General features: G+C 39.1%; 1 protein-coding gene across 1 annotated transcript; it reads left to right on the forward strand.

Annotated features, from left to right (window-relative positions):
• Window positions 1–3,511: 3,511 nt before the first annotated feature.
• LOC118788101 (reticulocalbin-1-like) lies at window positions 3,512–10,658 on the forward strand. Its single transcript, XM_036543972.1, has 6 exons — window positions 3,512–3,955; window positions 4,869–5,062; window positions 5,454–5,632; window positions 8,337–8,397; window positions 9,989–10,188; window positions 10,468–10,658. Exons 1-6 carry the CDS (start codon window positions 3,741–3,743, stop codon window positions 10,573–10,575), a joined length of 957 nt encoding a protein of 318 aa, XP_036399865.1. The 5' UTR covers window positions 3,512–3,740; the 3' UTR covers window positions 10,576–10,658.
• The last annotated feature ends 6,196 nt before the right edge of the window (window positions 10,659–16,854 follow it).

Raw genomic sequence — 16,854 nt, forward strand, 5'->3', positions numbered from 1 at the left:
TTGTCATATTTGTAATTACTACAATAACTCTTTGAACACAAATTGAGCACAAACCTCCCAATGCCAGGCAGAGAAAACTTCTGCTTACTTCCCTGATCAGACAGACAGAACTATTGTTACAGGGAAACAAAAAAGCTGTGATCTTTACTGATATCTTTACTTTCTCTCAGGCCTTGAGGAGAGTGAATGATCTGCATGTGGTGACACTTGCACACATAACATAACAGTTCTGCTTGCTCCAGGATTACATGCTGGGTTGTATGATGTCCTAACACAAACAAGCACAGATTGGCTCCTACTTGGGGACAGAGCTGGGGTGTTGTAAGATCACATTCCAAGTATTAACTATTCATATCTTCCAACATACATTCCTCTTAACTGAATGAATGAAATGCATTTTCTACAACATCCCCCACTGTACACCCTCCCCTCTGCCAATCCTGAAATATTCATGCTGAAAAGAATACATTTATCTCGCCCGTGAACATAATGCCACTGCTGCTTTTGTCTCATGTCAAACTCTTAATTATAGGTTCTTATAGTAATATTTGCTTCATCTCTGCTCGCTGGGCTATTTTTGAAGCTCAGTTCTCCACTGAAGTGATTAGCAACATTTTATGTCGCATCATATGTCTGCTTGACAGCAAGTGTGGGTGAGCTGAATTAGAAAGGAGGAAAAAAGACATGGGCTTGGACTAAATTAAAACAATTTACATTTCACAATAATTCTAATTATTGGAAGATCTTCTGTGAGAGGTGCATTAAATAGAAAATGTATTTTCTTAATGCCTGTTCAGTATGCTGATTCAGATGGACTGTCTAACACTTATTTAAATACATTAACAATTCACTCATGCAGTAAGAAGCCAATGGCTTCAGACACATTTTATAGTCAAAAACTATCGATTTTGCATACACTATATGCAGAAAAAAGCTGTATGCAAGCCCATAATGCTAACACTATATGACAAAAACTATACCATTTAAGAAGCACAGTAGATGCTAGTAGATGAGTTTTTAGTATTCCTTAGCTTTAGCATATGGAAATGATTTGTCATTGTATTTAGTCTTTTAATGTGTGAATAATTAATATTTACATGTTTATAATCAATTACAGTTTGCTACTGCATTATCTCACAGTTGCAGTTACAAATGAGCCATTTTCATGTTATACACACTTGGGGCTGAAAACAATTTAAATGTGATATTTTCTAAATCTGCAAAACAGGCATATACAGTATGTATAAGACAGTCACAGACTTGTGGTAGTCTCGTTTGTGACATTTTGAGTTTATGACATTTATGCCACTGACCCTGACCATACACTGACCATCGGGTGTGTCAGTCTCCAGTTATAAAGCCTCGCCCTTAGTCTTGCTAATGCACTGAGCCAAGAGGGTACAGTAGGGCGAAGGCAGGGACATACTGTGCGGACAGCATTTAAAAAAACAATTGGCAAGCACAGCTATTATATTCTCCTGATAGGTAGATAGCTAGCTAGTTAATCTGTGAGAAACAGACTAGCTAACTCCAAAACAAAAGGCTGATCCACAGCAGGAATGCAAATGCTACAAAGTGTCTTATTCTTAGTGCATGATGTCTTACTGCATTCCATGAATGATTTTTGACACTTTTGAAATTTAGCCAGCTAGTTTGATTAGTAAAAAATGCTTTCTCTAATGATTTTTTTTACATTTTATATTTTATGCAATAGTCACTGCTTTGAAACAGTTACAGATAGCTAGCTAATAAAATTGATCTTCTCATTTGCCTGTTTGGTGTCTATTGATTTTTCTGTTTGGGGAAGTCTGCATAATTCTAAATTCTGCCACAAAATATGTTACCAACTGATTGAGTACACGTTTAATTTTTACCTCTCCGTTTAGTGTTAGAAATTGTGAATTTGTCTCAGTCCAGTGCGGTCATGTTTTTTGTTTTCACTGAGGTCGCATCATCATTACAGCGAGCCTTCATATTATGCATTACCTCAGGTGGGGTCAAGTATTACATTAGAATGCAAGGTTCTCATATCTGAAAAATAGTGGCTAAGCATCAAGGCTGCTTAAAGGTTTTGTATTTAGGTTCTTGGTAGACTGTTAGCCATAGTTCCTGCAAGGTCCAGTTCCTAAAATGGAAACGGGCCCGAGATGGCTAACTAGCTGAGCTGTAATGTGTGCAGCTCAATTCTATGACTATAATTTTGCAAGCTAGCTAGAAACCAGTGTCTTGTGCTGGTGTTGTAAAAGGCTTTACAAACAAAGTATTTTCTGTTGGCTATTTTAATTCAAATAATTTTGAAATTATTACTGGGCCAAATAGTGTGTTGACCAAGAATAGTTGTGTATTTAAAGTCTGCCAATACTTATTTTTGAAGACAAGCTGGATATTATGTAAATGTATTCATTAAATCACATCATTTGCGACATCTTTACAAATGAAAGAAAACTGTACATTAAAGGTACCTGTGAAATACTGGAATTTCTAATATTGAAAGCTTACATTAAACCTTTATTGTTAGCTTGTTCTTCTCTTATGATGTAATAATCATTGGAAATCTCCAGTTACATTAATAAACATTAATCGCTAAAAAGTTTACCAAACTTGGGTATTTCATTACTAGTCTTAGAGGTCTCAGCTTTTTAAATTTAATTTACTTTACCCAAAACGAGTGTTACAATACCTTATGACATGGTAGAATGAGAAGTGTAATAGCAGACGAAATTTCTTGCTTCAGATGGAGTCTTGTGCTTCTACACCATTTATTTACCTTGTTTATATGTTGGTCATATTCCATGACTTTAACATTACTATATGTCAATAGCGGTGCACTCACGGCACATTTGTAAATCTCTTTTCTTTCTGCCAGCTCCTGGACACACCACTGCCCACAGCCTACAGGCCGTACAAGTTATTCATAATTAAACTTAAGTTACTTTATCAGCCCTCACAAATCCTTGCCTCTCTTCCCGTCCACACTTCCGGTGTTCACTTATTATAACGTCAGAATTAAGCACAATACTCATATTTCTGCGGAACCAAACATCCAGCCATTTCAAGAACATTTCAGTACATACGTAGCTAACTATACAGCACAGTATACCACACTATACAGTACAGGTTCTGTAAACTTGTGCATACACTATGGATTGCCTAGAAAAACCAAGCACTCGAGAGATCTTCACTATAAACCATAACATCTGTCACTAACTTTATTTTGGAAACTGTAAGGCGGATATTTTGCAGATTACAGCCGACAGGCATGCTTCACAACATCTGCTGTTTGAAACACGCGTACGTACTGAGGTCGCAAAATCACTGCGCGTCAGCAGGCAACGTGGCGTTCATGGCCATCTCTTGTTACGGACATCACAGTAACCAATAGCTGAGAGTATAACATCAAACTAAAGGAAATGTCCCATGTTATCGCTCAACTGAGTGGCTGTGCGTAAAATTCCTTGACATCACCGCTTGGTTGCACTCTGCGGTGAGTAGTGGTGATGAACCGGGTATGTTTGAAACGAGTACGGTATGTGTACCTGGGGAAAGTATAGTTACACCCACTGATGCAAAGTACTGCATAGTTGGCGAGGTGGACAATGTTACTAAGCTCTGTAAACTCTTGCAACATCTAGTTCATTCGAGTTTCTTGTTTTAGAAGCTGCAAATACTTTTGGCAGTCGTTTCTTCTCGTTCCTCGATTTGTGTTGCTGGCTATCTGACTGTTTGGCGCAGCAGTAGCGATGGACTTGTCTGGCTGTGTGAGCTTTACGTTGCTGTTTGCGTGTTTAGTGCTGAGCAAGCCCACAATGCGGAAAGATCGGGTATACCATGAACCCGAGCTAAGCAGATACGAGGACAATGGGACCCACAAGTACGACCACGAGGCCTTTTTAGGCAAAGAGGAGGCTAGCACGTTTGATCAGCTGACTCCAGAGGAAAGCAAGCAGAGGCTTGGGTAAGGCTGAGCGTGATCTTCCAATTTAAGCTCGGAGCTACCTTTAACATTCCGTTATAATTTATTAGAAGAAGGACTTCTTGGTGCGCTGCGCTCTTAAAATTACTGTGCCGCTAGCTAGGCAGAATTTCAGCTTTGTGCATTGACATATTTCTTCTGCATCTTCAAAGTTTGCGGATTTCTGAAAGATAGAAAGTATTTTTAATTTGTATCGTGCGATTTGTCATGATGAGACTACCGATGTAACTAAGTATAGCTAGCTGATCTAGCTACCAGAATTATGCCTGGACTGTTTTTGCATGCTGCTAATTAACTAGACTAACTCCTTAACTTGAGAATGGGTTGAAAATGTGATGAAAGCAGCCTGATCTTCAGAGGTAGCTGGGGCTGCAGATACTGCTGTGAATTCACTGGATGGCAAGAAAATTAACACTTACATGCTAAAGCGTGTAATGCCCCAATAGCCCCCTCCTCAGTTGTGTTGCATTATCCTCACCAAGGAGCTAGCTATCTAGAACGTATTTGAATTAGGGGCTACCTCATCGCTGTAGGTTTATGGAGGTATTAAATGGGCATAGGCAAGGCGCCTGGAAAAGCTTCAGCGCAATTCCTTACAGTATGCTTTTACTAAAAAGGAGGAGGATCCTAGTTAAGATTACAACGTGGCATGTAAAGATATAAATAAGTGCCTGTATATTGCTAGTCCTTGAAGTAGAAAATTGAACACCGCTCATATTTTAAAATGTATATATTTACTATGTTTACATTCCTTGATTTCTTTAGGATTATCACGATATTGGTTCTGTCCATAACATAATAAAAAGCGGAGCAATGACTTATGCAATCAAGTAATTACGAGCTGTTTTTGTGTGAGTCGTTTTGACTCTGAATGCTTTTACTTGTTGTGTTGCAGGAAAATAGTAGACCGGATAGACGTGGATAATGATGGATATGTCACTATAAGTGAGCTCAAGAGCTGGATCAAAAGGGTGCAGAAACGCTATGTCTATGAGAACGTGGCCAAGGTCTGGTCTGATTATGACGCAAACAAAGACAATGTGATCGCGTGGGATGAGTACAAACAAGCAACGTATGGCTACTATCTCGGTATGAAGTTGACCTGCTTGCTTCTGGATTTACACATTTTAATTAATTTCTTTGCATGTTCAACAATAATGTAGTTTGCCCTGACTGTTGATAATAATGATGTCAAACTTTTAATTAAACAGGGCCAAATGATATTTTAGTAACTTCCCTTTAATCAATGCCATTAGCAGCTAAATATTTATAATATATGATACAAACCTTCAGAACCTGTGAATTGTCTGTAAATTGTAAGTGAAACTAGCTAATAATGCTGGCTTGGGCTTAAAGTTGTGCCACTGACCCTTATACAATTGGGAACATGGTTATTGACATGAGACCATTGTGTAGTGATAAGATTTAGATCAGGTGCGAGCAGCTGAGTGCAGAAATGCCCTCTCCCCTGCCCCCACAGCCAACCCGGAGGAATTTGAGGACACCACTGATCAGTTCAGCTTCAGGAAGATGCTGCCTCGTGACGAGAGGAGGTTCAAAGCAGCCGACCTTGACGGCGACCTGATGGCCAATCGTGAAGAGTTCACAGCTTTCCTCCACCCGGAGGACTTTGAGCATATGAAAGATATAGTGGTGCTTGTAAGTTTAAGGATTTACAGATTCTTGGGTCAGCCTAAAAAGGGAAGCTGGTCCTTTGGGGTTGTCTTTGGTAAGCTGTGTGGCCAAGTTTGTTAGTACAGTGGGAGAGGCCCTTGGCCAGCATAGAGAAAGTTAGTGAGGATGCACAGACTGTCCTATGGGAGCTCAGTATTCAGGTGCTCTGTAACTCCTGTTTTCATACAAACTTTCCAGTTAGTCAAATCCAAATTGCTCAACTATTTATCTCCTTTAGAATTGCATGTTTGTTTTATAGTGTCTTTGTAGGTTCTACAGGTGCATCTCAAAAAATTAGAATATCATGGAAAAGTTCCTTTTTTTCGTAATTTAATTCAAAAAGGGAAAATTTCATATATTCTAGATTCATTACACGTAAAGTGAAATATTTAAAGCCTTTTTTGTTTTAATTTTGATGATTATGGCTTACAGCTCATGAAAATCAAAAATCCAGTTTCTCAGATTATTAGAATATTTCCTAAAGTCAATCAAAAAAGGATTTACAATACAGAAATGTTCAAGTTCTGTTCAAGTATGTTCATTTATGCACTCAGTACTTGGTCGGGGCTCCTTTAGCATGAATTACTGCATCAATGCGGCGTGGCATGGAGGCGAACAGCCTGTGGCACTGCTGAGGCGTTACTGAAGCCCAGGTTGCTTTGATAGTGGCCTTCTGTATTGTTGGGTCGGTTGTTTCTCATCTTACTCTTGACAGTACCCCATAGATTCTCTATGGGGTTCAGGTCAGGCGAGTTGGCTGGCCAATCAAGCACAGTAATATCATGGTAAGCAAACCAGTTAGTAGTAGTTTTGGCACTGTGGGCAGGTGCTACGTCATGCTGGAAAAGGAAATCAGCATCTCCATAAAGCTTGTCAGCAGACGGAAGAATGAAGTACTCTAAAATCTCCTGGTAGACGCTAGGGATGTAACGGTACAGTGGGTCCACGGTTCGGTATGTATCGCGGTTTTTGGGTCACGGTAACGGTATGGTTTCAGTATCTTTATATTTAAGAAAAATATAAAAACACATCACTCTTTAAACAATGAACTCTTCATTTAGCCTACAGACAAATAAAACTTTCCATTCAGAAAAATGGCAGCATGACTGACTAGTAGGGCTGCTCGATTATGACAAAAATAATAATCACAATTATTTTGGTCAATATTGAGATCAGGATTATTTAACACAATTACTCATTGACTTTGGAAACATCATGCATTTATTGAACTTTTAACCCTTTCACATAGTAAGTTATGTTTATGCTATGTAGTGTGGCTGTTACATTACATGGTTTGTTATGTTTTCATTAGCGTTATTAAGCTTCTTATTGTTTTCAGTTAGCAGTTGCTATATTTTTTAACGTTAAAACGCTGTTCCCGCAAAGATAAAATTAGCTAGAATTTTTCCAATCTAGTGTTCTAATCGCACTAGAGATGAAACGGTATGAAAATGTATACCATTGAAAAATCTCCGGAGCGCTATCACTGCCTTCTGCCATGTTTTCACTGACGCAAAACAAACCTACGTTGCATGCTGTGCCTGCGCGTGTTATGAGTCTAGAATATATTACATTTTCACTTTCTTAAATAACTGATGAAAAATATTGAATTTTTTCACAATATTAAAATTTTTTGAGACGCACCTGTAGGTCAGGATCTATGTGCGACTTTGGTAATGAAGTGATGATTGCTCTGTGTGTACGGATTTGTCTTGGAATTTGGTAGACTTGTAAGATGAAGATGTTTTATATGTGAGTGTTTATACCAGGCAGTTTCTTAGCACACACTCTTATCAAGACCGACTTGCATTGGTTACAAGTTTTACATGTTCTCCATTTATACAGCTTGGTATTTACTGAGGAAATTCTGGATTAAGTACCTTGGGGAGCAACCTTTTGGTTACGAGCCCTTCTCTTTACCACTACACCATTGCTTTATGGCCATTGTGATTGGACTTAATTTGGTTGTCATACTAAATGATATTTTTTACTTGACTTGGAAATTGTTAGTCATCTGTGCAAATTTTTTTGGAACATGTCCTGTGGGACATTCTACCACTCTGTTTATGCACTGTTATTTTAAATATGGAGCAGAGCACAGTTGCGTGGCAAACTGTAGTGCTAATGCACTAGGCCTCAAATTCATAAAATTTGTAATACCCATTTTCCTGTGTTAATTATTAATGTTTACGAGAATGTCAGTTAAAATCTAGCTTGGACAATTCTGTCTTATTTTATTTCTGTGGAAACACTTTCTGAGTTGTTAGTGGTTTCTCCACAGCAATAAAAATTAAGTCACTCAATGGTACAACAGTGCCTTGTGTGGTCAATATTTCTTCTAGCTTTAGTGTGATATTGAGCATCGAGTTTGTTGAAACATACAACCTTAATTTCTTGGTACATGCAGATGTACAGTAAACTGTTTTGACCTTTGTTTTTTATAGGGGTATTTTAGGTATTTTAGTCGTTCTTTAATGCACACATGAACTCTTTGATATCAGCCAGTTTGGAGTCAAGTGAGCTCTCTTCAGTAGGTGGGCTCCTGTTGTGACAGGAGTGCAGCAAATTTGGGTTTACACTTTGTCTCTAACCTCTGTGGCATGCATAAACAGCTTATATGCAAAAGCAAATCTCTGACTTTAACCCAAATTCTCATGGACCTCAACCTCCACCTTACTTCTTGTTTTAGGAGACTCTGGAAGACATCGACAAGAATGGGGATGGGTTTGTGGATGAAGATGAGTACATAGGTATGTTTAGAGCAGGACCTCAGAAGTGTTTATTTTACAGTGGAATATTGTCTATTGCCAGACTGACAGAAAATGTCTCCAGGAATAGGAAGAGTCTTTGGCATTTTTAAGCAGTCAGCAGTTCAGTGTATGAGACAAATCACCCCATGTGAATTTACTGCAGAAGCAAGCCAGAGACAGTCAGAACCATTGCTGTCTGCAGTGTTCTATGTTATCACAGGGGGAGCCTTACAGTCCCCTGCTGGGCTCTCTGTCTGATGTTCCCAGGAAAGACCTGCAAATGCAAGAGTTATTTCCTCAGTGCAAGGTAATTAGAATTATCTTAATGCACAGGGATACAATTAATAGCTTACTGCAGGTCAGTGATTAAGAATTACCTGATAATAACCCTGAGTAACTAACTGCAGAAGGAGGAAAAATGACAGATCCTCTCCCCAAGTCAGATTTCTATTTAGGACGCTCATTTGGAACGCTCGCCATGTGCCAGCAACACAATGGAGAAGTACCATTTCCCCTGCAATTAAAGTCCATTCGGTGAAATTACCTCCGTATAATTACTAGGTAGTTGTCGGCATTTGTTATAGCCTGAATAAGTGTTGTGTCCGTGCTGGAAGCCTGGACACGTTGGATGTGTTGTTGCGAGCACCCCATGTTGACACTTCTCTGAAGCGCAGTGCCACAAGGTCAACTCCTGTTATTTTCTACAACAGCTCACCTCCTTGTGGTTAGGTTCAGTGACCGTGTAAACTCTGGAGGGGGTGAAAAGAGCTGTAACTTTTTACTGAATGAAATTCCTGTACATCTTGAACTCTGACCTTAGGGAAGGCAGAAAGTGACACGTTGTCCTTGTGCCGGTTAGTCATGTCACCTTCACAGCAAAGCAGCATCACACCTGAAGTTAATTAGACAATATATTGTAAATCCTTGAGTTAACTCTTTTCCCGTAAAGTAATTGGGTCTATGTTGTTGATTCAGAGGCAATGTATCTGTTGGCCTGCTGTAAATATTTTTGTCTTTTGAAAAATTATATCTTTGAGTTCTGAATAAGTTGTTCATTGTGCGTTTATTAGTAATGAATGCTTCCCAGTTTGCCCTGTGATAGTATTGCCTGATGGGGGTGGGGGGAAAAAGAGTGTAATACAAGTCGATAACTCCCCCCCCACTTATCCTTACAAAAATATAGAGAGAGTTTTTTTTTTTTACTACTATGTCTTTATTTACTTTCATTTTTACTACAATGAATATATATATCAGTTTAGGAACATTGCTGTATATTTCTGCTTTGCATTAATGGAATTTTAATTGTATTTACAATATATTCTTGGGCTGAAAAACATATTTCTCACTATATAACAATATATTTCATTTTTGTGTGTGTGTTTAAGGAATATAGCATTTGTATAGCAGTGTTGATTTCCTATTTGTCTCCTTTCCACAGTGAGGATATTTGTGATGGTGTGTGTGTGTGTGTGTGTGTGTGTGTGTGTGTGTGTGTGTGTGTGTGTGTGTGTGTGTGTGTGTGTGTGTGTGTGTGTTCAGTGTGTTTGTTATGTAACCCCATGCCCCCCACCCCTTAATCTTTCTGTTGTAGCGGACATGTTTTCGCATGAAGACGGGGGTCCTGAGCCAGACTGGGTCAGGACTGAACGGGAGCAGTTTTCTGACTTCCGTGACACTAACAAAGATGGGAAGATGGATAAAGAGGAGATCCGACGCTGGATCCTGCCCCAGGACTACGACCATGCTCAGGCCGAGGCCAGGCACCTAGTGTACGAGTCAGATGCGGACAAGGTACCACCTCTGTGTCTGCTCATAGACTTCTCAACCAACTACAATTTAATAACTACAATTACTGAGTGTTGTTTCTACAGCTAACTCCAATTTCCCTAACTAACTAGAATTATTAGGTGTGTATTTTCACACAGATGCCCTGAACGGCTTTAGTAATTGTGTTACTTTTAAGTTAATGAAGTGGGATGGAAGTTGCTGTACATGTGGGTGCCTGAGGGTATAAGCAAGCCCATATTGAGCATATGTCACTGACCGAGGGGCGTCTCGCATGGATTTTAGGATCAGATGCTGACCAAAGAGGAGATCCTGGACAACTGGAACATGTTTGTGGGCAGCCAAGCCACCAACTACGGTGAGGACCTGAAGAGGAGACACGATGAGCTGTGATGGATGCCTGTCTGTGCCACATCCCCTCAGAGCAGCAGGGACAGCGCCACTGGCATGGGTCACACCACTGCACGCAGCTGTGCTCCCCCTCCATGCCAGTGGCAGAGAGGAACCGTTGGAGGTTATTTAAGTTAGTGTAATAAGAGCTGTACCAAAGGTGCACCGTTCTGAAGGCTATGTCTTTGTTTCTGTGAGATTGACAGGTCCCTGTGAGGGAAGTCTGCCAGTCTGGGTATGAGTGTGTGGAAAATGGTGATCTGTTCTCTACCATTGAGTGTTTGTTTAAAGCCATTAATAGTGTGATGTGTGTCTGCAACCTAGATTTGCTCTTCTGGCATCTAGCTTGTCTGTATGTTAAAAAACTGTGATATTCATTTGTCTGTTGTGCTTAAGTTTGTCTCTTTTGTTACATTCATAAAATGGTTAAGAATGTGGAGAACATCTGGGGTGCATCAGTATCTACAGCATTTTAGATCTTCAGACTAAACCATCTGCAGTGCTTTATGACCCCTTCAGGATGTTCTTCTCTTGTTTTGGTGGGAAGTACTTTGGTCTGGTACATCAGCCATCTTGGCTTGTGTCTCCTGCTGACTGGAGGTTATTTAAGTTAGTGTAATAAGAGCTGTACCAAAGTAACCGCATATGGGGTTTGCAGTGCTTTTACAAATGTAGCTGCACAAACTAGCTATGTATTTCACAGCAATGTGGGGAGATTCGGGATCATGTTTGTTGTGAGCGCATTTGTTGTGTTTATAAATGGCTGTCTGACGTGTATACAGGAGAACCTCCCCATTTGCAGATTTGCGATCCACATTTTCGAAAATTTGCACCAATACTCCCTGTTTAAGACTTAACTCTCTTTGCAGGGGACAGATCACTGTGCCAAACCCTTACATTTATGTGACATTGAACAAACTGTTAGAGCTTTACTACATAAACAATTATACTGGTGAAAATTGTATGATTACAGTATTTTTATTCTGAAAGTTGTTTTGTCTCCTGAGCAAATTTCATTTACGCTTCATTATCATTGGTACAGGACAATTTTTTTTTGCATTTCACCTTTAACGCCAATTTGTAGAAGGTGGTCCCTGTGAATGGTAGATATTTTATTACCATTCACATTCACAACTACCATATAGTTATTTTACATTTAAATTTGTAATTGTAGCTGGATAGTAGATAGGTTTCCCCTATATTATTAGTGGTTGGGTCAATCATGTGATACTAGTATTACTTACTTACTGTCAATTTGTTACTTCTTGAAACAGAATACTGAAAGCAAGTGCACATTTAGAGCATTTTATAATCTGACATTCAGTTCATTAGCATGTCCACTGTAAAACACTTTGGGCAGCTCTCTTGTGTATTGTATGCACCCCTGGAGGCTGGCTGTGTGATCCAAAAGTTTAAAGCATAACCTTATATAATAGTAATTTAATGGAGACAGTCTGGATGTCACACTGTAGCTTGTGTTTAAAAGGTCAGTACATTGTGGTTTTAAATATTTCTCATTTTTGTTTTGACATGCCTTTGCATATGTTTTGTGTAGGTCACCTTTTATAAACTTGAGGCTGATACACCTTTTGCATTTCAGGTCTGTAATTGTAAATGTGCAATTCAACGTGCTATTCCTGTAAATATGAAGCATTTTGGACACTTTACAGTGTGTTGAAACCTTATACATTGAGGTCAGTGTGTGAATAAGGGATATGACTTGAAATGCACTGCACCAGCTCAGATTACCTCTAACCCATGCCATATTCTGGTCTCATTCTTTACTGTGCTTATGGCCAGGCTCAGGTCATCCAAAGCAATATGAATATGTCACATACCCATATAACACATTTGCTGTACTCTGAAAGTGTTTATTCATGATGTTGGAGGACGTGACTTTCTGGCTCATTCCTCATTTACTCTTTGACTCTCCTCTTTAACATTTTGTATTTCCAGTGCATCTTTGTAACCTTTTTTTAACAGTCTACAGTATAATCAAAGTTTGTACATTGCCAGTCCTGATACCAACTCAAAATAAATGCTCTTGGCTTTACTTTGGGTGCCAGGTCAGAATTGTACCTTTTCTGCATTAAAGTGAGATTTGCTCTCTGCACAGCCCTTTCAGAGTTGAACAGATTCACTGCATTTGGAAACCTGTGAAGCAGAAGGCATATATTGAGACTGAAGAGCTTTCCAAACTGCAGGCAGCTTCTACAGAAACACCTTACACACCTTCAGACATGTAGCTCAGCTGTTAACCAGTGCGACGGGTTGGCTCCTAATTGCTCTATGTGACAAATGACCTTAATTTGTCATTTAATGGGTGTCATTTCTGCTAGTTGTGGGACCAACTGTTAAACTTATGGCACAGCAGCTCCCCACAGCCTGCGAATGGACTGTGATTAGTTAATGCATGCATGTGAATGTAAGAGTAAGGGGAGTTACTGTAGTGCCACACGCTTGCTAATTGACATGCGAAGAGCTGGTTGTGTTAGTAGGATGAAGTGGATGCGACCATTAATGGTCCTAATTTGTAGCTGCTGGCGGTTCATGCGTAACATGTAACTGAGAAAGCAGTGCCGCCTCAAAGCTTTCCACTGCATGCTCCACTGTGCATCGATGCTGGAACATATGGATACATGTCAGTGTAGATAATTCTAGAGCATGAGAAAGATTACATTAGATGCAAAATGGAGCATGATGTGTCTTAACATTTAGCCTTGCATTTCATTTTATGCAAAAACAGTCAACATGTTTTATTTCCATCTTGGAATCCTAAATGCTTGTTTATAATGTATACTAGTGACCCTAGTGCTCAAACCGCTTTGTAATGTAGCTGTAATGTAGAATAATCTTCGTACATAGTTTTTAGGGGTTCTTGGAAATTTTGGGGTTCATGGAAATTAAAAGATTTTTGAATTTCAAATTTGTATCTGAAGTAAATGAAATACCATAGTAGGGAAACTTCATAGTTTCTTTTTTCACAAACGCAATAGTAAATATTTCATAACACAACATAAAATTGTTGAGGTTAAGGTTGACAGCATATAGCATGTTAAATTACAGCCTATTGGGAGCAGTGTATTTTTTACGGTGTTGAATTACTTCAGTCTAATGCTAAGAAAAAGCTGAGAAATATGGTCAGACAAATTAAACAGTAATGAAGTTTTATGTATATCAAACATCAAAGTCCATCAGTTCAGAAGCTGTATTGTTCGATATTCATTACAGTAATGATTCAGGATACCACAAACTACTTTAATTTCAGCCTCACCCAAAATATAACTTTTACCCATTATCATTTCACAATAAATATTTACATGAGTTCAGCTGCTGTTTGGACATGTGTAGCTATTTGAACTACTGGGAATATCGTCCCCGCAGACACCAATGCATTACAGCTTGTTTTCAAATGTCAAAGGAATTCTACAGATGTAGAAATAAAGCCTTTATATTTTCTGATGACTGCCATTTTTACATTACTAAATACATTTAGTGATTTGCATGTTGGACAAATGAACCGCATCCAGAAATACGGGGCATTTAAACCATTTCTCCAGACAGAATATGTGGTTTGTCATGTGTCAGAGGGGATCTGTGCGTATGGGTATGTGGGAGCCGTGAAAATGTGTGGCTCTCCCACAGCTATTTATACACATGGTTCCCAGTTTAAGATGAGTATCCAATTATTCAGGCAAGGCTAATTTAATGACCGCGGACAGGTCTTCTATGAATGTCTCTGTAAATCATGCAATTCCTCCCATAAAAATTAAAGAGTCAGTCTGAGGAGCAAGATAATGTCATAAATTATACTTTAATTTGAATATTAATATTTGAATGTTGCAGGCCTCTGAACAGGCCATTTCTGTTGTAGTCAGGATATTGGGATAATTTTGTTGATGGGATTTTAAACCTGAAAGACGGATCAGATGAAGTAGAGGGAAGGATGCAACCATCGGGGCAGAACAGGCACACTCAAGGTCAGAAGACTGAATTAGACAAGAAAAAAACTGCAAATGGTTTCAGTAGGCTGAAAATTAACTTGTTTATACACGTAGATAATCAAGGTTTTATAATTGCTCTAAGGTTCACAGTTTGGTCACGAGCATGTTTCTAGAGGATGCTGGGGGGAAAAAATAGGGAAAAAAGCTGTGAAATGGCCCATGTGCCAGTGCAGTATCTGTTTTAAGACAGCCTTATATCAGATGGGAACAGTGTGGTAGTGTTATAGTGCCTTATTGGAAATTAAAACTGTTTCTAAGTCAAAACAGAGTCAAAAATAATTGCTTGCCCCATACAGTAATGAATTGCATGCCTGTACTGTGTTTTTTGACCTGGATTGCACAATCAATATGAAGCCTTTTCTAACATCATCTTAGGAAGATGATCTGAGTTCTGTGATAACTAAAGAAGGCTGCTGTGTCAGTGTAACATGTACAGTTTTAATACAGCACTGTTGTATTATATATGTGTGCATACTGTGTCTCATAAACATTGTGAAATGATGCCTATTATTATTAAAGCTTTTAGACATTTTGCCAAATAAGGGCTTCATGACATCCAGCTCTACATCTTTACAAAATCTGTCCTTACAGATGTACAAGCATATAAGAACATAAAAGAAATTCGGGGAATAAAAAAGGAGGATTTCTTGAGGAAACCCCTGGGGAAATGGGGAGAAAGGCAATATCAGGCAAAGGAAACCTAAGATCAGATCATACTATACTTAGTACTATAGTAGTACTATACTTGTTCATTCCTTACTCCTCCTAAAAATTCCTCTCTATGCATGTTATGATGTGGCCTGTGCTTTAAATGTGCCAAAAGCTTATTTTTGGTATTTTCGGTTATATTGTGTAATTGATTTTGAATGGGGGAAGTGAATATCACCACACATCATTTTCTCAGAGTTGCAGTGTCTAATTTCACATCAGTGTCTGCTCTCCCAAAAGAGGTTGTGACAAGTGCGGGCTCCTCCATATTGTCAGTGTTCCTCCTGATCACGCTCACACTCTGCGGGCATATTGGGAGGTCAAAGTGGCGCAGCCGGATGTCTCTTTTACCATTGCCCGCTGCCCATCAAGCTCGAGTCCCGAGGGCACACGCTACGACCATGCCTTCTGCCAGGCCTACTGCAACAGAGGCTGCACTGTGGAAAGGCACATGTCTTAAAACCAATGTGTCTTGTGTATGAGTGTGTGTGTGTGTGTGTGTGTGTGTGTGTGTGTGTGTGTGTTTGCATGTGCATTTCTACTCTCCAAAAGCTACAAAGATGAAATGAAATCCATATTACCTAGTGCCACATTTGTGTCTTGGTTTTCTAAATTTTAAGTGCAGACATAGGAGAGTGGCAGCAGAATTTCTATTAGTCTGCATTTCCTGAGCTAGCCCTGAAATAAATCAGGAAGGAGCAACAAGGCAGGGGTCACATTTGCGCATGGAGTTATTTTTGAAGAAAATCGGAGCAGTTCCAGCTGAGCTCACTCACATGATGTGATAAGACTCTTCCTCTGTTGCCGCTGCTAACCCTTATTAAGGAGGTGGAAGGGAGGCACCAGGGCTGACTAAAGGTGCTCTTAGGCGGTGCAGTAGTACTGTGGTATTGTGGAAAGAAACCAGGCTGATAACCCAAAGGTTGATGATTAGATTCCCTGGTGAGGTACTGCTGTTGTACCCTTTGGCAAGGTACATAATCCAAATTTCCCAATTTGCACAGCTGTATAAATGAACAACAGAACTGTAAGCTATGTAAGTCACTCTGGAAAAGGGTGCTCAGCAACTTTAGAGCAATGCTGGGGTATGTCTGGATAGATCTTATTTATTCTTATCTGGTGTTTCTCACAATTTTCTTCTGAAATTGCAGTAAACATTACATTGGTGATGTACATGCAGAGATATACAATCACAGAATGTGGTGGTGGGTTGTTAAAATACAAATTTAGCACACAAATAACCTGATAAAATAGTAGGTCACAGCATAGATTTGCAAGTCTGATAAATAATCAGCTTGTAATGAGTTAAATTTTGGATTTAATTTTGGAAGCTCCGTATGTAGCATTGTGAACACACACAATGCAATTATATTCATGATTTTTGAATATGTTTGAATACTGCAATGTCCTCATTTCTGAGATCTGTACATATGGAGCCTTGCTGCATTTTGTATTTCATTAAAATATATTACTGCAGCTTTGGAAGAAACAGCAATTAGATAAACAAAGTAATGACAGTGTACATAAAATTATATTTAAAGATCTCTAGTGGTCTCAATGTTTGCATAAA

Source organism: Megalops cyprinoides, chromosome 13 (assembly GCF_013368585.1).
Source record: "Megalops cyprinoides isolate fMegCyp1 chromosome 13, fMegCyp1.pri, whole genome shotgun sequence".
Taxonomy (NCBI): domain Eukaryota; kingdom Metazoa; phylum Chordata; class Actinopteri; order Elopiformes; family Megalopidae; genus Megalops; species Megalops cyprinoides.

Excerpts from the sequence above, each read along its gene's own strand:
- LOC118788101 (XM_036543972.1), top strand. The coding sequence starts at position 3,741 with ATGGACTTGTCTGGCTGTGTGAGCTTTACGTTGCTGTTTGCGTGTTTA. Across the intron at positions 3,956-4,868 it reads GAAAGCAAGCAGAGGCTTGG|GAAAATAGTAGACCGGATAG; the intron begins GTAAGGCTGAGC and ends GTTGTGTTGCAG. Across the intron at positions 5,063-5,453 it reads AACGTATGGCTACTATCTCG|CCAACCCGGAGGAATTTGAG; the intron begins GTATGAAGTTGA and ends CTGCCCCCACAG.